Raw genomic sequence first — 23,015 nt, forward strand, 5'->3', positions numbered from 1 at the left:
GGTACTAGATGCTTTAAGAACAGAAAATTATTTTTTTGTGTGTCATGAGCCTTCAAAAAGAATTTTCTGTAGTACAACCGGAACCTTCTGTAAAAATGTAATGTTACATTATTTTTCACAAAGTAGGCTGAATCTGCATACTTTCAAGTGATGGTGACAATGTGCGACTCGCATTCTCCCAAACAAAAAAAAGCACATTATTAAATTTTGATATCACTAGTCACTCAAAGTTAAATTCACGTAAGTTGCACTCTGTGCAAACATGCAATGCTTCACTAAACAAATAAATGGCTGAGTTGCCTCATCCACCAGTGCAACACATACGACATTAATGAATGTGTCCCCAACAAACATTTATTATCCAGTTCTGCATTATATTACAAAGTGACGGCATATTCAGCAAGCATAGAAACACATTCACTCAAGACAGAGGAGACAGAAGAGGCTCTTCAGTCTAAAAACCACAATTACACGCCCAATGTACATTATTCACCAAGCCACAAGGACGGCCAATCAGAGCCACACTTAATGTTGGCTACATGTACAAAATAGAGATGCAGTCTGAAGCACTTTTAAGGTGATTGGCGAAGCAACCACCGAACAAGGTTGACACACAGAAGTGTGCTTTTTCAAGAAAGTGACTAAGCAGAGTGCAAAACTAGCGTAATTTTCCTCAACTCCTGACAAAAGTAGTCAGTGGAACGGAAGTTTGTAACCAGCTCGGACTCTAGCTAATCACCTTGAAATCACTTCAGACTACCCAGCAACTTTGGTTTACCCTTGCCACTCGGCACAAGAGGTTGGCATGATCACTGCAGTGAATCAGTACATTTTCTCCAACCAGCTATGCACACAAAACCATGGAGAAATGCAACAGTCGATCCCTGATTGTAGTAGCAGAACACTACTGAGCGAAGGGCATCATACTCTGACAATGGTTTCACAAATGCTTTGCAGACAGCCTGTACATACGCAGACAATAAAAACTCTGCAGCAGCACGTGGTTTCACTGCTGCTTATCAGCACAAAGCCAAACTGACCCTGATTTAAGTGCAAAGATTGAAAAAAAAAAAAACCAAGACACAATGCTGTCAGGACACAATTCAAATTCTACACCCACGCCCAAGAAAAAAAAAAGAAAAGAAAGCACTGGCTAAACAGTGCTGTTTAGAATAGAAATGATTTGGTGTGTGAACAACTAACAATTCTGGAACTCCGGCCAATATGTAAAATAAAAATTTGAAAGGAGGTGCCCTTTCGAGACTAAGCCACTTCATTGAATGTCACAGTTGCAGGAAGAAATTCTACTGAGTCCAAATGGTGCACAGCCGAAGAGTTGAGTTTAATATCAGTTAAAACAAAAGACAAAACCTGATATGTATTCACTGACTACAAATATATGGTGAAGCTAACCTGCAAGAAAAAAAAAATGAAAGGTTGGCTTGCATTCCTTGTCGCAATGTGCCTAAGGTGCCCACACACGCACCTTAGGTCTTTTATATATATACAACAGGCATGGAAAAAAAAAAAAACGGGGAAACCCTCAGAACTGTCTAAACGTCCAAAAACTGTTGTGAAAAAGCAGTCACAAAACATTAGTTTAACTCCTGCAAGCCTCCAAGCCTCCAAAATCTCCTCCTATTGCACCACGACTTCACTGGTGCTCAAGAGCTTATCGTCAAAACAAAACCTTTATTAGTACCTTGTGCGTGCAAACTGCAGAAGTGCACTACTAGGTTTACCTCCTTGACAACATCTTCACTGAACTGACCTGACTACAAATATCAGTCAAATACAATATTTGGGTCATCTAAAATGTTGCTGTAAAGAGCAGTATAACAAAACCACGTATACTAAACCATCATCTCAATATTGTCAACACTGTATCCTCAATACTCCGTACAAAGTCATGTACAATCCTCTAGGCTGCCTCATTCCTTCATGACGTTTTGCAGTCTAGAATTTTTCATATATGAAAGTAATGAAGGTGTCACTGACCATAAAAGGCAAAAAATAAAGTAAAATGGTGTGACTAACATACATATCAAAGACCTGCAATTTTAAAAAATTCACAAATGCAGCATATTTCTACACTACGACATCAAACCGAACATTAATGGAAAATAAATGTGCCAAATGCGGCACTTCAATGTAACGAGCAATAAAATTACCCCTTAAAGACAGTATGCACCAAGTATTGCACAAAATAGATGCCATGGCCCAAATTAAACAGTTTGAAACCAGACATTCCAAAATGTCACCCTTGAAAATGAAAATGTTTGCCAATATGGTCAAAGGGAATGAAGCAAGGACATGCATTTGAGTGCACTTAGCCAAAATCACACCATTTGCATCACAGCACCTGTAGGCAGTAGTTAACATGAAAAATAAGTCTAAACAGAAACCTAAAACATTAATTTTTTTTTTTACCTTTTCGTTTTCAGTGTAACAGGTGAGGCACTAAATCTTTAAAACGAAGAAAAAAATGTACAAAACACCAAGAAATGTTTACTGCCAAAAACAATCTTTCTCACATTCCTCACTCCCCTGGCCCTAGAAAAATGCTGTGGTGACCGCTAGCCAGACTGTACAGTTGCACCCTCCATTAGCTCCACTACAGTTCATCCTTCAGTATAGTGTAGCGTTGTCGGGATGGAGCCAAGTTCTTGAATGTTGATTCTGGTGGATCAGTGCTCTGCAATGCAGTAGGTGCCCAATTAGACCATATAATAGCCAAAATTTCTTCCTCTTTTAAGTAATCAATCTGCAATATACTTCAGCATGTACACCACGACTCCACAAGGATTAAGAATTTAAGCATAAATATATCGCAGCAATGTCTGGGTAACCTCACATAAGACTTTGCAAAGAACCACTTAAAGCAGCAATACCCTACAAAAATCTGCCACACAATACCAAGTATCCCAATACAAAGCAGCAAGTGACAACCAAATTTTCAACATTTTCCCAGGCTAGATCTCCCTCTATCAGTGAAAAACTCATCTGCTGCGAATCAGAGTGCACCAATCAGTGCGCAGGAGGAAGCCTTACCTCTAGCTCTCTTCTCTGACACTTCTACCAGACAACTTCTGCATCAGTTTCAAAGAGGTTGCTACATTCACTGGTGAATGAAACCAGGTATTTCTTAAATGTCCAGTTTATACAGTAATAATCTTGAAATGTGAGCAATTTAGGATGTTCACTCACTTCTTGCTTCACTGCTTAAACAGGCTCATTTACAAAAACTTTATTACCTACTTCTCCTATGCAGCCACAATGTTGCAAACTTGCAGCATCAAAATTTACAATCGGAAGATTAAACCAAAATCCACCTCCTTTGTGATAGCATAGTTTTTTTCTTCCAGGCACGAATAAAACTTTACGAATTGGTGTAGCAACCACCTGATGATAGCTTTCCCCCGATGCATACCAAAACAAAAATTGCAGACGAATCCAAAGCATGGTTTTCCTCATAAGATAAAAAGTATCACACAATTTCCATTCGATGCAAAAGGTGTTTAAACTCTTGCAAATTTTCTGGACTACACCCAGGCTGCTGAGTTGTTGTCTGTGTTAGAAATGGCAGTGTCAAACGAAAGCAAATTGAATCAAGCAAAGCCACCAACTGTTGGCCTTAAAACTTGCAGCCTTGCAGCAAGTACCCTGGCTTTGTAATCAATACAGACTAAAAATGCGACCAGTTTTCGCTTATGGCCACATAAGTATATCAGTTCTTTGCAGTACTATTGCATGAAAAAATTTCCTGACATAGTTACCAAAGCAAATTGAAATGTCCGATTCAGAGATGTAGGAGGCCCGCTGGAAAATTACTTACTGCAATAGCTGGCCCTACTACTGCATTCGCAAGTGACGGAATGATTTTTAATTGCGTTGTTTGCAGTATTGACTTGTGTAAGGGCCGCACCCCCAACTTTAGCAGCCGGTAACTCGAAAAAAAAAAGAAAAAGTCAGCCAAAGCATAATTTTGCCCACACGGTACGTTACACCGGTAGCTGATGGAACACTACCAGCAACAATCACTACAACCACGCACATGTTGTCCTACAGGACGGACTGCACCTGGATTCGTGAACATGCAATGCCTCATTGCTGATAACTCTGCTTGTGCACTCAGCGCTCGCACCAGAAATGACAAAACGTTATGCTGTGCAAAAAGCTAGAATTCGGAGTGCCCCCGCTAGAGGCATGTCTCCTTGCAGCGACGTGCTGCCTGCCAGGTCCTGGCGATATGCACCATAGTAGCACGCCGCTTGCCCGGTGTTGCTAGGTCTAGTATGCTTCGCATCGAAGATGCAGCGTCTAGTCAGTTTATCATCAAAGGTCTAATCTTGTTACCAGTTTATGACCACACAATAACCTCACATTAAAACCATTGATTTCATTGAGGAGTGCACAAAAAAGCGGGCCAGGTGAACACTACCCCGCGCTGATAGCTGCGGATCGCATGTGTGGCACGCCACTCCGAGCCACTGCCCTCGGCACCATTACTGTCAATCGAGCACCAAGTCTTCAGAGGATCCTGATTTCAACTTAAAATCCTGTGACGTTTGACACAATAAATTGATCTAAAAACCAGTTTACTTTAAGTGGTTAATTCGAGCTGGTTGTCGGGCCCACGTCTTATCATCCATACTTTCAATACAATACGCATTTGAAGGATCCACTGGGACTGCACTAAATCATCATAAAGATGGGTGTCAAAGCATAAAAAAGGAATGCATAATTGAGGCTCCGCTGTAGTCAGAAAAATTTTACAGAAGAATGCCAGTCTTGTGTAATAGAAGCACCCCACCAAAACTACGGAAAAAAAGTGCCGCCCTTACACAAGTATACGGGGGTGTTTCAGCGAACACTTACAAAAATTTTCAAAAATAGGCTTTTGGGGGTGAAAACATGGCTTTGCGGCATAGTATTACTAGTGTTGTTGGACACCAGAAAACAAATGAATCGTCTTAAGCAGTAAGCTGGTTAACTAATTTTTAATAATTAACTTTTTAGATATGAAAGATATTAAAGGGTCTCTGAAAAGGGTGTTGGAGGTTGGCTACAAAATGCTTGCATTATTTAGAATACAGGCCACCGAGCATTCATGCCGAGTACAAGACCTCAAAAGTGAGCTGATAATTTACAATACAATTTTAAGAACTCCCACTTCCGCACCTCAGGGCGACTAGTGGTGCCGAGCTTTTGCCCGAATCCACGTGCATTGAGTCATGTAGCGCTCTTTACGTCAGCAGTGGAATGCTATCATTGGTTCACCGCACCAGCACCGTTGACGCCAAACAGTTCACTCCACCCCCTGGGGAATTCCCACACGTGTCGGCGGAGGGGCCGAGTGCGTGGAGCCGGCGGATCGACAAAGTCGTTGTCGGAGATGACATTGTGTACTATGTTTAATGTTCTAAGTGGGGTCACGGAGACAGGGATGTCACCAAAAGTTTCGATGTTTGCCAGCTTCGATATCTGAACTATGTCAAGCATTTAGAGCGAGGGGTCTCCACTAGCCAATTTAATCACCTTGTACTTCAGGCCCAAGAAATCTGTCAGAACTTTTGAGACCATGAATGGGGATATCAGTTTGGCTGGCTTTTCTTTCTGTTCCCTATGAACGAAGTGGAACTTTGCGAAAAATATTTTCTTTTTGTTAAAGAACTGGGAAGCCACTTTGAGCCATCCTCTTTTCAGAGGGTGGTCATTTGAAAGTAAGGAGGCAGCCATAGAAAAAGTGTTTTTCGGCAATGGTGCCAGCCACCCACCATGGAGCCCAACTAGGGGACGGGACAGGAACTTAAAAACAAGTGCTGCCCATGCCAGCTGTACACCACTGCTATAACCAAATATGGGCAACTCGGGGCAGTTACACCACACAAGGTTAACCCTAGCTGCCTATGAAAAGTGAAAAAACCGAGAAGGGAGGAGGAGACAGGAACGTTGTGAGAAAGAAGATAGGAAAATGAAGACGGAGAGGAGGACAGGAAAAGGCGACTGCCGATTTCCCCCAGTAGGGTCAGGCCGGAGGTGCCGTCTACAGGAAGCTGAGGCCAATGTGGTGTGTTGCCTCCGTCGAGGGGCCTTAACTCGTTCGCTACCGCGCCATAGGCCATCGTTTACATTTAAACGATTCAAAGTGCCCGCGCAAAAAGCTCACTCCGGAGTGTCGTAGACGTGCTGGGCCGTCTAGTTGGTGCACTCAGCAACTGTTCTTTTGATTGCAGCTTTGGTTTTAGGGTTTCGACATGAGGGGACGCCGTGAAAAATAAAACTTTGAACGGCCGCAGCAGCCTCAGCCAGTGAACACGGCGTCCGCATCACCGCGTGCTCCTCGAAAGCGAAAGCCAACACCGAGCACTTCGGCTGGTTTCGGTTCCGTTTTTTGGTTCCATTTTTTGCGACAAAAACAGCGGTGATAAGTCAGACAACGACGTACAAATGTAGAATTCAGTTCCGACAGCGAGACTTCGTCCCAGAGTCCTGGAATGTCAGCGCATACTTGCATGTAAGTTTTGTTTTCATTCACTCTGTGTGTTCTGCTGTGCATGCGGTTTGTAATTGATGACAGTGGCTGGTTTTTATGCTTCAGGGTCTTCACAATGTATGGCCAAAACAGTCTGCCAAATGCTCAAGGTCGCGTTGCGTTTTTCAACCAAGATGACAGCCAGGTGTCCATATCGGCGCACCATTGCGGAGCAGCGCTCGGAGACTCGCTTGACCTCTAGACTTTTTCTTGCTGTTCTTCAAGGCGGAGGTGATGAATACCGTGTGCTAAAAAACACTAATAAGTATGCATGGATGAAGATTTTGGACAGGCAAACATACGCTCGGCATGACAGCTCATGGGAAGATGTGAATCCGTTGGAGATGATGAAGTTCATTGGAATCATCATAAACATTAGAATTTCTGACCTGCAGCAACTATATCTCTACTGAAATACAGGAATAATCTATTCTGGCCTTCTGCCATCAAAAAGCATTTCCTGAAGTTGGTTTTTCGCTTTGTTTGTTTGTTTTGCATGTAGGAGACCAGGAGGATTCAATGGCGGCAGCATCTATTGGCAAGATTTGGAATGTGTCCTGGCTTTCGAACCACATCAATGAAACTTCGTTCATCCTGATGTTCTAGAGCTTGCCTAAAATGACAAATGTGATCAGCTGGCTTTCAGGGAACAGTTCATTGAACAAATCTTTGGGTATGATGAGGTGAGGTAAAAGAAGTCCACGCCCGCAATCCTCCCATAGAATCCATTCGTCATCAACCGAAAAAAAAAAAATGACAAAAAGAAGAAACTGCAAGATCTGCTATCAGAGAACAAAACAGGAACAAAGATCAAACGTTACATGAAGCACCTGTGAAGTCTACCTGTGATTTACATCTTCACTTGATTGCTTTTCACAGTGGCACCACAGTCATGACCCTTGACTTGAACGGTCATGGAAAGTGCAATAATTTTTCCTCATAGCTGAAACTAGGAAGAATGAGAGCTATAAACATGTGCAACAGTTTGCATATTCCAGTTTTTCTCTAATCAAGGTCTGGCTTAGTGCAGCCGGTAATTTTTGTTTTTGCTGTATACTTTTTTGGTGTTGTTTGTTGCATTCAGAAGTGTAACTAATAAGCTATAATTTCATGTATTGCAATATGCGCTCGGTTTGCTACTTTTCGTGAAAAAAACTTTTTCTTTCAGTACACCCCAAACCGTCCCATTTTTCCGCAGTAGCGAAAGAGTTAAAGGTCCAAACGCTCGGCATCAGCCCAACCACCAGGATCCCCTTTTCCCTGGACACGGCGATGCCACGCCTGGCTAAGCGCGGGTATTTGGGTCCGCAGTGGCGCACAGCTCACCATCATCCCCCTGCGGGGATGTCTATGTTTCATTTTCATGTGGTGTTGATCAATGGAAAATTAGTAGCATACTAATCATTTTTTACGTGAAAGATAGCAGATTAGAAAACAAAAAAACAACCACATGCTGGTGGTGGGATCCGAGCGCCTGGTTGTGGTTCACTGTTATTGTTTTCTACTTTCTCATTAGTCAACTTTCAGGTAAAAAAATAATTACACTACTAATTTCCCACTGATTAACACCAAAAATAAAAATAAAAACGTTCCCCTATGCTTGCCTTGCTTTCAATGGCTGCTGGCTTCCTGCATATTGCTGCACTGTTAGCCACCCTACTGGCACCGCCATGCACCGCCATGCAATCGCGCCATGCAGTTAACTGGCACCTGCCTGACTGCTTGAGTGTCTGTTGGCTGAGCCCTGCCAGCCATGCCAGTAAAAGGTCTTCCCTCAATGCTCTGCAGGTTTTCGGCAACATTTTAGTGAAGGTGCTAGTTTCTGATCACAAGAACTGGTACCAGATATCGCCTTATGTAATTTTTGCCCATAACACTATGGTTCAAGAGACGATGCACTTCATGCCATTTCGCTTGGTGCATGATGGCGAAGATTTGACCATGCTGGACGCAAATGTTGCTGCCAGATGTTGCATACCCCTCCGTTGTTGACGCTAAATAATTTGTTCGGCCCACGAACAGCTTTCTGCCAGCTTTCTCGACAGTGAACCAGTGTATAGCAAGAAGGTGATGCTCAGCGCTACAACATTCATTACAGGGAAGAAATTCACCAGCCTGGTGACCAAGCGTGGGTTTGGAGCTCAATCCACCTCCACGGTTTCTCCGAGGAGCTCCTGTGCCGATACTTTGGCCCGTATGAGGTACTGTGCAAGATTACGCAAGTGCTCCCGCAAGGAACTGTTCGTTCCTCTAAGATGCAGGCGACATCCGAAACCGTACACACTGCCAGAATAAATTCCAATCATGACCACTAGAATTTTTCCAGCCAAGAGCAGCACCAGGGACTCTGTTCAATCCTAATGTGGTTATGTCTCTCATTGCAACATCGAGTTCAGGCCTTTTCAAAAAGGAGGGGCAATGCCACACTATACCGTATTTACTCGCATAATGATCGCACCCACAAATTTTGTTGGCAAAATTCAATTTTTTTTATTCCCCGCGTAATGATCGCACCTCGAACTTTCCGCTGCAATTTGTCGACGATGTCGAGTCTAGCCGACGATGATCGTACTTGCTATCTGTCTGACAGATGGCACGTACAGATGACCATCTTGCTCTGTCAGCATTGCGGCGGCAGCCACCTGTTGGCTGACCTGCAGTCACACGGGCAGTCTAAATGCGGTCATGCTTAATCGCGGATACCAAACTTATCTGCGGTAATCTCGAATCACGGTTCGCCGTTGTCGCAAGGCTCGCCACCGTCTGGGTTGCGGTGCAACGAAGTGACGCGGTGACCCAGCTAAACTTTGTTGTTCTCGTAAATAATAAGCCCTTGGATACGGGAACGTCAAAAATGAATCCTCCTTGAGGATCACTGGCCTGTACCAAGTTGCTAGGAGTAATAACTGCGATACAAGCTAGTTTTACGTTCGCAGCCGCGTGGCAGCTGCCGCCGTTGTAGCTCGAGTGACCCGATCTGCTTGCATGCCAGCTCCGCTGCTAAGGCATCGCTGAAATCGATCGTATATATTTCTTTTAATATGAAACAATTAGGTTGTCAGTAAGGCAGCATTATAAGTAGAACATTCATTATAGCGTTGGCCCATTCAAAAGCGCCACCCACTGTGGCTTCGATACAAAACAAGTTAGGCCTAGCGACGACTAGAGAGTACAGAGCGCCATCGTCCGCCGTGCTCGCGGGCGGCATCATTGCGGTAAGCTTGCGGGATCTGGTGCTGCGAGCGTTCCGAATTTGTCGCCTACTTTAACGATGTGGCAGGGACCAGACATTTTTCGGCATAACGGTGGTAAAATGCGTAGCTTAAGCGCCGCAGGATGTTGCTGTTGTTACGCTGTTGCTGCGCCATCGGACGAGATAGAAGGCTGCATAAAAGCGCCATCACGCAGCACTATACACACTGCCTATTTTCATGCGTTGCTCTTGAAACGTGATTTAGTGCGAAGAAAGTACGTTCATGAAGCGGGCCAGCTCGTGCGCTTTTCGCACTCTTATCTTCTCGGTTAACGACGTAAGCCGAGATCGCCGAGCTCGGTTCGCGATAACCGCGTTTAGCGGCGTAACTGCGGGTAGCGCGCCCGAGTGACAAGGGTAGTCTGACGTGCAACTTGTTTGCGTTTTCGGGGCTGAAAAATTTTTTGTTAAAAACTTACCCCGCGTAATGATCGCACCCCTAAATTTGCATCAATTTTTTGAAAAAAATAGTGTAATCATTATGCGAGTAAATACGGTATGTCATAACGAGTCCCTCATTTCTCCTTAACCTTGCCCGCTCAATATGAGGGCCGCGGTTCTGGCAGTTGTGATGCCATGGGCAGCATTAAGGTTCTCGCACAGCTGTCATCCTTTTGCCACTTGATCACGTTTTATACGGCACTTGCAGCATTACAGGGCGTCCCACGTCCACCGCTATGGTTTTGGGTGGCGCTGGTGAATGCTCTTAAGGTTAGCCTACATGCAGCACAAGTACACTTGAAAGTAGAAGATTGGACAGCCGCAGCTCAGTTCGGAGAGCACCATACACTAAATTGTGGAGGTCATGGGTTCAGATCCCTCCGGCAGCATGCGCTTGTTTTTTCTTCTACTTTCTAATCAATTATCTTTCAGGTAAAAAATAATTACACTACTAATTTCCCATTGATCAACATCGCTAATAAAAATAAAAACATTTTACTTATGCTTTCCTTGGTTTCAAAGACTGTTGGCTTCCTTCGCACATCTTAACAAGCACCTCATTTCACTACCCTTGCTCAAAATGAAGATGTTATGCGTTGCAACTCAAGAGAACAAACTTTCATGTGGCAACCAAATCCCAAGGTACTCTTTGGGCTGTGTGCGGAAGAGGAAAGTAGTGGTTAGTTAAGCTCACGAGCAATACTAATTACCACTTTGGAACTCCTTACCCTTCTGGCCTTTGATGCAAAACATCCAAAAGCGGTAATGTGTTAAGCTTCTAATGGTGCTTTTGAGAAATCTCTTCGCACTATCACCTTGTCTTCTGAATGAACCAGCTACAAAGCTACATTACAAATATCACTCTAAAACCTACTAGACTACAGATTCCACCATCTCCACTACATACCTGAGATTCCGTTTCCGCACCTCCTACTGTGGGATCTGGGCCATAATGGAATTCACGGTGAAGTTTCCCAGAATACAGATCATCTACAAAAGACTTCAGCTTTCCAGGAATCCTGCAAATGGCCAAAGCAGACAAAAAATGTGAATGTTGCTGTCATCCAAAATATTATATGAAAAGATGTATGGCAGATGACCTTCACAATGCTTGTAAAGCTAAGTTATAAAGAGACTCACTGCACAGAATTAAATTTTCATATTCACATCCATATTGCAGCTGCATGCTAGCCTTTCTGGAGCTTGCTTTCACAGTCAAGACAGCTCCAGCTCATGTACAGGACGCAAATCAAGCTGACAGATAAATTACAGTAAAATCTTGTTAATTCGGCCTTCAAGGGAGTGGAAAAAACGTTTGAATTATCCGAATGCTGAATTATCGAATGGCCTCCCCAACACTGCCAAAAACCGCTCCTGTGAAAGTAAAATTTATTTGACAAAAAAACCTGGGCAATGGTCATCTCTACGTAGTTCAGGCCTAAGGACGGATCTTTAGACAATCACTTGTCGTGCAGGTCACACTTCACCATGGCGCCACTTCAGGAGTCTGTCAGAATTAACCAATGCCAGTCCTGGGGCATCCGAATAAACGAGCTTCCGAAGCCATAGACTCACATGGGCATCTGGTGGGCCTTAGGCGGCAGTCCGAATTACCAAACTGACGAGGTTCTGCTGTATAGCACCTATGCAGGCATATCTTCATGTATATCATCTATATCATCTATGCAACATACGAACTATGAAATATCTCACTAGAACGCAGTGGTTCATGCGAGTTTGTTTTTACAACTGTGCACATTTCAAAGTTTACTCAGGCAACAAAAAGATTATCTCCCGGACTGCTACTGTAGCCTTGCAGTTTTACCACTGTATTTCCTGAACATGATCCACTCAGGCAATGAAAATATGATGTCCCGGATTGCTGATCCAGCCTTGCAGTTTTTATCAATTTCCTGAACGTGATTCCAGTTCATAATGATAGTAACTGCACTTGCTATCCTGCTGCAACTGAGGGTGGGTCATACGTCTTCAACAGATCAACTGCTAAAGAGATTACTGCAATGCACTCATCAATAAATGGGTAAGTTCACTGACCAACTACCCAAACCTAACACTAATATTACACTTTCCCACCAGTATACTTTTAGAAGTCCTGAACAGCCACAGGCATTAAAAAATGCAAACAATCCCCTACTGCAGCAACTTACTTGAGGTGAGAGAAGTCCGGGAAGCGATACATGTGTCTGAAGCTGTCGATGGCAATGAGTGGCAGATCCTTGACTGTTTTGCCCAAGTGCTGCAAGGGGTGGGCAAACTTCACTCCATCCGCAATGAGAGGGTTGATGGTATCTGCAGAAGCCGGTGCACCGACGGTAAACAAGATAAATCCACAAAGCAGAAAGGCGTATCTAGCCAGATGTAAAGCAAAAACACTTCATCACAGGTCACAAAAGTAAGCTCCTGCTTTGGGTATGGTTCTTTGAACTTTTTGCGAGTTGCTGGTGTAGATATTGCTCCCCACCAGCCATTAGGAAAGGAGTGGTCGTGCATGCTTGCAGTGCCATGTACAACTGATTATAAATTTAAAGTGCTCAGATAATCCAAATTGAAATTTGCAAAATGCAATGCTTCCTGTGGTAAGGAATATAGGCGCACACTAGTAGATATTATTAAAGAATGAGTAGATTATAAGAGTCCATGGTAGAGGGAGGTTGGTCATGTGGTCCTTGACAATCACAAAGTGAACAAGGGAGGGGAAAACCTCAGGGTGCTTGCCAACGTTTTGACAAGAGGACTTGTCTTCGTCTGGGCAAAGCGTTCATCATTGGAGGGGTTTAACTCTTTCCCTACCGCGCCCATTGAGCATCGTTAGCCCGCTAACGATGATTTCATGCCCCGATTTCAGAACTTTCTGCATTGCTAATGACCATGCTGCAGATAAAGCTTGTAGGCAAGGAACCAAAGTTTTGTTTCCAATGCAGTTTTCTTTTGTCCCGCGAGGGGACAGTTTCTAACGTGCTGCGAAGAAATGAAGACGCAGACCAGCGCTCATTGCCCGCCATGTTGCCCGCAGATGACGCCTTCGCCGCTTGACTTCAGAGCCTTCCGAGTTGCTTACAGGCACTATCCGCATCTGGCTTGTAGCCGGAGAACTGAAGTTTTGTTTCCGATATAGTTTTTTTTGCCCCTACAAAACGGCATTTTTTGAATGCACTCCGAAGATGCGGTGCCATCAAAGTCACTTGGCAGCCTCCACATGCACGCCACGCACTCTCACACATAGCAAATCTCAGGACTTCGTTTTGTCTGCGAGTGATTTAATCGACGACCTGTGCAACAACGAGCCTGAAGATGTCTAAAGACGCTGAATATGAGTTAGTTTGCACATCGGTGATTATGGAAACCAGCCTGAAACACAGGCGGCTGCGCTCCGATGCACAACTATAGGGTTTCCAGTTATTGTTTTGCAGCATGAATACTATTCAAAATAGAAATGATTTTTTTTTTTTGCAGATAGTAGCCAATAGAGTAGCAAACATTTTGCATATTTCAGAAAATTTTTAATATTTTTTCCTTTTTAAATACAAGCACGCATTTGCAAGTTTTGTTCAATTTTTTCCTAAAATCTCATTTTTAGCAAATAAAATTTTTGGTTGCAACATGCAATTTGTTGTTTAAACTTATATGACTAGAAAGCACCTTAATTCAGCTCTGATTTCGGGTATTGCAATAAATATTGAATGCAATAGTTTTTACAGAAAAAAAAATGTGCTGAAACCTTCAGAAAATGGCCATTTTCCCCATGGTGCGGAAAGAGTTAAACAGGGTCTGCACTCCGAAGAGGAAGGTCTGGGTGAAGTGGGAATGGTGTTAGGATGGGGAGGGTGAATCCTGTCCAGGCATGATGCCTGCTAAAGTTGATTAATTGGTTGACCTGCAAAACTGTGAAAAGGCCAGCTCAGCAGAAAGGAATCCGGGGGTGTGGAGCGTGGAGAGAGAGTGAGCATGGGCGCTTGAGTTTGAAAGGCTGTGTCCAGCTGTGACAGGTGCCTTTGTATGACCGGGTGCTTTGACCTGAAAAACTCAGATAACTGTCGCAGCTGGACACAGCCTTTCAAGCTCAAGCCCATGCTTGCTATCTCTCCACGCTCCACACCGCCGGATTCTTTCCTGCTGAGCTGGCCTTTTCCCAGCTTTGCACGTTAACAACCGGTTAATCAACTTTAGCAGCCATCATGCCTGGAAAAGATTCACCCTCCCCGTCCTAACACCATTCCCACTTCAGCCCCTCACCCCTGCCTCACGGGGCCTTCCTCCTCAGAGGGATGACTATTTAAACCCTGCCAATGATTAACGCTTTGCCCAGACAAAGGCAAGTCCTCGTCGAAACGTCGGCAAACACCCTGAGGTTTTCCCTCCCTTGTTCACTTTGTGATCATTCTTTTAATAAGACACTCAAGAAAAGCTGTAAAGAATAAATTACTGGGTTTAACAACCCATGGACTATGAGGGATGCAATAGAGGTGCGCTCTGAATTAATTTAGACCCCCCGGAGGCCTTTACCATGCACCGAAACTGCACAGCACATGAGCGCCTTTTGAGTTTCGCCTCCATCTAAACACGGCCGCAGCAGCCAAAGTACCTGTTTGCTACCCTGCACTGGACTGGAGGAAGGAAAAGGGGAAGAGGGCCGAGTTATAAAAGGAGAGTCAAGTGACGAAAAGAGTTGTCCTCGACCTTTTGAGATGCATACCTTTTGCCCAGAGGGCTGTCCCACGGAACTCATCTTTATCAACAAGGCAAGAACCGACTGTGCCATAACAGATGACAGTCACATTATGGAGGTGGTGACGGTAAAGCAATGACCCTGCCAACCCGCAGTCACTGCCTTCAGGGCAGTGCTATACGTGTGGGGCAGTTAAGTGACCCCGAGAGAGGTGAATTTGTGGAAAAAGTTGGCTCGAGGCGTGACTGAGGTAAGGGAGGTGGGGCAGGGCTAGGTGTGGCCCACTACGGAGGCCTCTCATGTGAAGCTGCACAGTGGGCCTCTTTTGAGCAGTCTTTTGTGGTTTTGTGGCCGAATCCAGTTCTCATGTTATGTCACTGTTGTGGGGCAATGCTTGTCACGCACTTCTGAAGTGCATGAATTGAGTGGGAATCCTCGCATTCCCACTCTGACTTTTTATGCTTCAGATTCAGTCAAAGCAGTGAAGGCTATATCAGAAATTGGAAAGTTATTTTAAGGAAGAATCAAACTGAGTGCAGCTTTCTCCACTAAAAAGTAATTTCCTTGCACTTCCCCTCTAGCTTTCCTTCATGTTTGTGTTCAGAGTCCTTCTGAAGGTGATTTTTTCCAAGCACCTGTATTACGTTTACTCTTTACTGTATTTAGGTGTACAGCAGAAGGAAAATATATATTAAGGATCTCAGCACCCAACTTCACCAGTCAAATCACTTAGCCCTTTCCCTACACTGTGGCCTCACATTTGACACGGAAATCGTTTCTATATATTGCTGTTTTAACAGAAGAAACATACATGATGTCTAAGAGCACTAAACAGCAACACACCAAGAACAAATTTCACAACACTTAAACAACACACACTATGCACTTGAAGAACGAGACATTAAGAAATGTTCCTACGTTTGTCATTTTTAAGTTGTTCATGAACAACTTTTGTGTAGAGTTCAGCACTCTCCTTGTCGTCAGGGTGGTGGAACAGGATAAGGAATGGCAGGCCTTCCTCTGTCAGCTCCTGCATAGCCCCCAAATGAAACAATGAAACAAAATCTGGCATGTCCACATGAGACAAAGAGGGGCACTAAATGCCTGCTTGCTTACCTCTGCGTTCTCAAAGGTGATCTCACGTACTAATGGGATGCACTTCTCTCCAGCCCACTTCTTCAGTTCATCGAAAAGATGGGGCAATGCTGGGTAGGTTTCGTGCTTCTCACCAAACTGCACACAAGATCAAAAGATATGGTATGTCATGTGGAACTGAACCTCCCAAAGCTGCACGTGGGCTACATAAGACACCGTAGTGGAGGGCTCCAGATAAATGTAGAGTGCCTGGAGTTTTTTTTAACGTGCGCTGACATCGCGCAGCCCATAGGCGCTTTTGTATTTTGCCTCTATCAAAATGCAGCCACCACGGCCAGGATTAGGTTCCATGACCTGGGGCTGAGGAGCCAAACACCACAGCCACTAAGAAAGCATGGCAGGTAAGAACACAAGGCAAGAATTGCAGCAATCGTCCCCTTCAAAGCGAGCCTGCCTATTAGCAAGTATACTTTTGGTGACATCGCCATTTCACTGCGACAAGGTTTTGGAGTGCTGCACATATGCATTATGATTCACAACAGTGCAGAAAACACTGACAAAAGGGAGACTAGACAAAGCAAGTGCTGACTTAATTGAAATTTATTACTGGAAGAGAAGAATATATATACACCACGAATCTTAAACGTGATGTATATATTCTTCCCTTCCTGTAATAAATTTCAGCTGACGTCAGCGCTTGTTTTGTCTAGTGTCCTTTTTGTCAGTGTTTGCTGCGCAGTTGTGAATCATGAATATATACCAACTCGCCCAACTTTCTTCACTCACCTAAACATATGACTGTGGAGATGGGCAGATGTAGTGAGAGGCAAACAGAGAGGGAAAAAAAATCGAAACCTAGCTTTGAGGTAGCAAGCAAAAGGAGTAGCCCAGCTGCACTCTAAGGTATGAGGCCGCTTTTAAAATGCAATATTATATTTTTGATAAATTGCAATTCTTAAAATTTTGTTTCATCAAAATGCAAATTCATTCCTGAATGACCTGCAACAAAAATTGTTTCTAATTAACACCATTACAAAACTAAAGACAAATTTGTAAACTCCTGCGAACCATGCAAAAATGAAAAAAAAAGTTTGCCAATAAAATAAAGACGTAACTCTTGCAATATTAGTTATTGGTTTGTATGATGGCATGTGTCATTTCAATAATGGTAACACAGGTGCACTATACTAACTGAAGCACATTTGAATCAAACCTGGTCAGTACACACAGAAAGTTGCCTGACAGGTGACCAACAGCGTATCTGGAAATCTTCCTTTTGGTCTACTCATGCTGCAAAAACAACGAAAAAAAGGTACGCTGCCACAAAGCAAAACAAGGCAAAGCAAGAGTAAGGCGTAGCTGAGTTACAAATATGGTAGATTTTAAGTGTCCTGGACATTGGTTTATGGCATTTGTAGTTATTCGTAATCTTCTTGTTTTTCTCGAAACTCACTAATTTGCGATCCCTTCTAACGTGAGAAATCCTAACTTTATCCCTGTACAAGATTTCTTATTGAAAATTTGTACACTTATTTTTTATACATCCAGCTGTGCAGTGAACCAGATTAAATAAAATCGTGCAATATGTTTTCTTACTGCTGCATTTTTTATCAAAAGACACCTATACAAAAACCACTGTTTTTGGTCATTCCACTGCAGTAAAATCTCGTTAGTTCAACCTTCAGGAGACCAGGAAAAATGTTCGAATGATCGAACGGCCCTCAGAAAACTGCCAAAAACCATTTGTATCACAGTAATTTTATCTAATGAAAGCCTGGACGATGGTAATCTACACCTGAGACGAAAGCCAAGTAACGATGCTTTTTGTGGTTTCGTCAAGTGCTTTGCTTTCCACACACAGTCAGGAATGTCAAAGAATTGCTCCAAAATTGTAAAGGCCTCTGCGGCACTTTCGCAGTGCGACGCAGTAGCAATGGAGCCTGTTCACAAATGGCCCGTCACGTTTCAAGGATGCTTCACTGCACGGACTGTGAGCAGCGTGTTTCAGCGTACTCAAAGAACGGAAAAAGCACATGGATGCAAGCGAGCAAATTATGAGTAGGTGTTAGAATGGCATGACACCATCCCAAAATAAATGACCAGTGATATGCCAAGCAGCGTGTGAAACAATGCAACTGACCAATGCGCGCACCCGATGGCAGCCGTGGGATGGCGTGAAGGTGGCGTGAAGCGACACCTAAACTATGTGGCTGAGCTAGATTTCAGCAATGGGAGACTTCCGATCGTTGTCGCGCCTGCCATAGCATGCATGCCTGAGGTGCACGGGCATCACTTTTCATAGAGTTCAGGTTCGAGAAGGTCTGCCTGGATAATCGCTCGCTGCACGTGTGCCACCGCGAAGTAACCCCCCATTCGAATTAACCGGTGAGAGCCCACCCATGTCCGAATTAATGAGCATCTGATGCCATAGATATGGGCATGAGCTGGGACCGCGCTCCTATTTCTAGTTATCCAACTGTCCGTATTAATGAGGGTTGAAGTAATGACATTTCACTGCACAATGACACTTGATGTTCTCAATTATTTTTGTTCACTGCACAGGTCCTGTCTTCATATGTATAAAGCAAAAGCAATTTGACTTGAGAGTAACTAAATTAAAGCTGTTACTGCTGGTGTCAGACGTATATTTAGTATGTTTTAAAACAAAAATAAAATTTTTATTCATCTCTTTCAACATTCTGATTAGGATAAAACAACATCCTTCTTGAGACGTGGACAACCAATTTTATGTTATCAGCCATTAAAATTTTCTTTCCAGAAAAGTGGCCTCACACCTTAAACAAATGCATTACTGTCATCAATTCCTGGGCAATACAGATGCAGACATCAAAAGCTAGCACCTCATCCACCATGCAATGAAGCATGCAGTGCTAGCTCGAACAGCACAACTAAAAAGAAAACAACTAAATATTAAACAGCATGGCATTTCCAAGCAAGTACATTTTTTTTTTGTTTTTTGTTCACAGTAGACAGCAATAAAAATTCATGTCACAATGCTTTGTCAATCACTACAGCCATAGCAAAAAGCCATGTGCTAAATGCCTGTTGGCAAACCACAGGCCAAAAGCAGCTTATCAGTACCACAGGCACTGCTGTGTGCACACAAAAAAACTCTGCATGCACACAATCAACAACTGTGTGCACAACACTGCCATTCCAGGTTCTTCATGCAGCATAGACAGAACTGAAGAATCTTGCCGTTTCACAAATTGCAAACAAAGTCAGTTCTCCCAAATCTGTGACCAATGCATGGACTTTTCCGATAAGTGCCCACAGCTTAAAAGTAAACATTTTTAATCTAATGTAATGAGCTAAAGCTCTCTCTATACTTGTAACATATGCTCAAGCAAAGAAGTGGCACACAGGGAAGACCCCAAACATGTCCGAGATGGCAAACACGAAATGAAAGCCTTACTCACCACTATGCATTTGTACAGCATGGCATTGTCAAGTGTCATAAACCTAGGCCGCTACCTAATTACTTTGCTTGTGGCAATCCTCTAAAGGGCTAGTACATTACCAACCATTTTACAAGCTTGAAACCTGCTCTTTTTACACAAAGCTGTGACAGTAGAAACTCCATGAAACAATTCAAAGCTCACTGGGCTATGAGAAATAATCTAATCTAATAAGGGGGAATAAAAAAAAGTATAAGCAAGCACAAAACGTTCCTGAACTACACACAATTTTTAAGCTGCTACTAGTACTGCACTCAGCTAAGCTGTGGCCGATGTTTAATGACTAGCTGTTGCTATGAAAGGAGCCTGGAAGGGCTTGCGATTATTGGTGTCACTTGTCAAAATTTGGTTACCCACTGGTTGCAATGGCAGCAGAGACTGTTCCCACATGTCATTCTATGCAGCTCAGTGGTACGCAAAGTACGGTGTTACTGCTCGTCCACAAAAGCTTAATAACTAATTTGTTCGAAATACCCTCAAGAAACTTGATATAATTAAAGCTTTTCTGAGGAGCATCAACACACTTTGCACTTCAAGCAAATAAATGAAGTGTGAACCGAAACGCCTGCAGGCTTGCAGCAATCTACATGATGGTGTGTGGAGCATCGAACAGTTCTATGAAGGATGTGTAACTTGAAGAGCTGTGTTTTTGAGCACACTGAATGCTTAGCTTCCTAGCTAGCCATAGCTTTATATATGCATTAGCCTTTTGATGTCGAAATTGTATATTCTGAAAAAAAAAAAAAAAAGAAGAAGAAGAAAAGCACCACATCTTTCGGACTGCTTTACTTCTTCACATTTTTGCAGACATCACAGCTTCCAAAAATGCACTGCATGTGCAGGTTGTTTAAGAGTTTCCAGGGATTTTGTGAAAGGTAATATAGGGGGAAAAGCTGTTACCAGTTGACAACACTGGTTAGAGCAAACAGTGACAGCCTGAAGATGAGCCTTCTCATGAAGTGCCAAGGCACTTTCAAATTTATCCCGTTCCAAATTTATCTGAATACCAAAGGAAATGTCCAAACATACTATGGATACTATGGAAGTTAATGAAGAAGAGCCATCGAATTCAAGCATACAAAAGGCTAGCCGAAGGCTTTCTGCGCACAGAAGGTGTGCAGAAATGTAACAAAGGCAAACAGCGCAGAAAACATTTCACTGTGATCTTAACGCATGCAAGACTGTGCACAACTGACTTTAAGAACCTGCTGAAAGCAGCATCAGCATGACTCATAATATGAAGTTCATAAAACAGACCTCTATCAACCTGCGCCTGTGTACAGAGGCATGTGTAGAGGAAAAACACATCTGTCTTATCCCAGTTGTGATGTCTTACCAAGACCCCAACCCAAGAAATTTAAATCACTGAGCAGAAGGCACATATGAAATTACCCAAGCTAATTTGTAAATAATACACATATTTGTAAATAACAGTGCATTGTGTTTCAGGGTTGCTGATGCCACATGCAATGTTTCTAGCAAAGAAAAAAAAACCCAATAAATTTGATGTCTCTACACCTTCAAGTAATCGACTGTAAGGCTAATAACAATGACAAGCCCACATAAGCTCCTGGTTTGGTTTGGTTTATGGGGTTTAACGTCCCTAAGCGACTCAGGCTATGAGAGACGCCGTAGTGGAGGGCTCCGGAAATTTCGACCACCTGGGGTTCTTTAACGTGCACTGACATCGCACACTACACGGGCCTCTAGAATTTCTCCTCCAAAGAAATCCCAGCCGCCGCGGCCGGGATCGAACCCGCGTCTTTCGGGTCAGCAGCCGAGCACCATAACCGCTGAGCCACCGCGGCGGCCATAAGCTCCTGGTACGGCAGCAATTATTGCATTTGACAATAATTGTAGCTTTGCTGAGTGCAAGACTGGCAACTCCAAAATGACGTGTGCAGTTGGCCTAACACAAAAACATGACCACAGGTTCTCACAACTACAAAATCAGGCCCGCATCAATGCTTACTTCAAGAAATCATGCCGCACATAACGGTTACCTGCTCATAATAAAGAAAAGTTTTACACTTGCTTGTACCAATCTACACCTTCAAGAAATCCAAGACCACATTTAATCAGAACATTTCGTGCAACCCAGTGAACTTCAAATAAACGGGGTTAAAAATTCTATGAACCAAACGAAAAACTAGAAGGTGCAAAGGAACGGCTGACATGCCTTGAATACTACTATGCACGACTGAGTACATCACATGGCCCAAGGGGAAGTCACTTTAACATGCAGGACATGATACCCTGTGGGAGGTATAGAGATCCATGAGTCACGTGACATGTGAACACTCGCAGAGGGTGCTCCTGAAGGAGCTTTGGAGAGGGCAAAGGCTTTGGGCCTTGTTTAGCTTTGCTTGTGGCCAATCAGCCAAGAAAGATCAACGCTTAGGGTACAGCGCCCTTGTTTGTCTGCTGCCTAAGAATGCACCTCAATGCACACCTAGGCAAAGGGTCCCAGGACATTGCTAAAATTTCTCAAATTAGCAGGTGGCTGCCTCGGTTGAAAGCTTAAAACAGGGAGTACTGAGGAGCATGTACCCTTTAGGTGCAGACAAAAAGTCACCGTGAAATATATGACCATGGCTCTCTGTAACTAGGGTCATATAAAAATTACGGCAAGAAACAGTCTCTCACCTTTGACCGAGGTGGTTTGAAGTGTATCGAATCTGGTGTGATGACACTGGTGTTTCCTGCAGGCCTGCAATGAGTTTTTTTTTAGTTATTTGCTGTTGAAACAAATGAATATGAGCATCTTAACCGGACAAACACAAAAACTTCAAGTGGTACGTGTTGCGGCTGCCAGTACTCTGATAACTGGCATCAGTAAATAAATTTTACAAACAACCAGAAAGTAAATACTATCAAAATAGTTCAGCGCACATTCATCCGAGCACTTATTTCTGAAGCAAAAATAAGCCTACACTGAGTGCTGAATGCAGAGGGGCAGAAAAAGTTATCACTATGTCTATATCTATATTTTCGCCTTAGAGCTTTGCCATGTACAATAGTTTTTTTACTTTTTGCCTTGCATCTCATGTTGTATTAATTAGTTTAACTTGTACATACTGTATACCGGGTGTTTTTTTTTAGATGGTCCAAAATTTTTAAAGAAAGATAAATTCTTTTAGATTTATTTTAACCCTGGGGCTATACTGAGGGCTACGGCGGACGCCAGGTAAGAGGCAAACTACTTTAATTAGTTCGCTGATTAACTGAATATGTTAACTTTTATAATTTTTATTTTAGGGGATATGTTGTATTAGCAGAATTGGAGACCATCTTCCAAACAGTCCAGCCAAGAAAAAAAATTTTAATGAAAAAATTTTCTGCGCGCGTTACGAAGCGAGAAAAAGTCACCCTGGTAGGCAGCTTCACACTGTAAAACAGCGTCTGTGAGCGCCTGTGACGTAGTTCGCTCTGCCCTGTGCTTTATGTCAGTGCGTTTTTGTTCCAACGCGGCATCCATGAGGCCGCGGAGCGAAGCGAAACAAGCAGCGATAGCGCAGGCCGCCC

General features: G+C 43.4%; 1 protein-coding gene across 1 annotated transcript in view; it reads right to left on the bottom strand.

Moving 5' to 3' along the window:
* Positions 1-332: 332 nt before the first annotated feature.
* Positions 333-23,015, bottom strand: part of ERp44 (Endoplasmic reticulum protein 44) — a 35,898-nt gene continuing 13,215 nt past the window's right edge. The window contains exons 7-12 of the mRNA XM_089579156.1: positions 22,137-22,200; positions 16,033-16,149; positions 15,835-15,946; positions 12,398-12,539; positions 11,137-11,248; positions 333-2,695 (exon numbers count right to left, since the gene is read on the bottom strand). Of these exons, the coding sequence (XP_089435282.1) occupies positions 2,615-2,695; positions 11,137-11,248; positions 12,398-12,539; positions 15,835-15,946; positions 16,033-16,149; positions 22,137-22,200 (628 nt within the window). The 3' untranslated portion in view covers positions 333-2,614. The remainder of the gene's footprint in view (positions 2,696-11,136; positions 11,249-12,397; positions 12,540-15,834; positions 15,947-16,032; positions 16,150-22,136; positions 22,201-23,015) is intronic.

Source organism: Amblyomma mixtum, chromosome 3 (assembly GCF_055824585.1).
Source record: "Amblyomma mixtum isolate Tamu chromosome 3, ASM5582458v1, whole genome shotgun sequence".
NCBI classification, from domain to species: Eukaryota; Metazoa; Arthropoda; class Arachnida; order Ixodida; family Ixodidae; genus Amblyomma; species Amblyomma mixtum.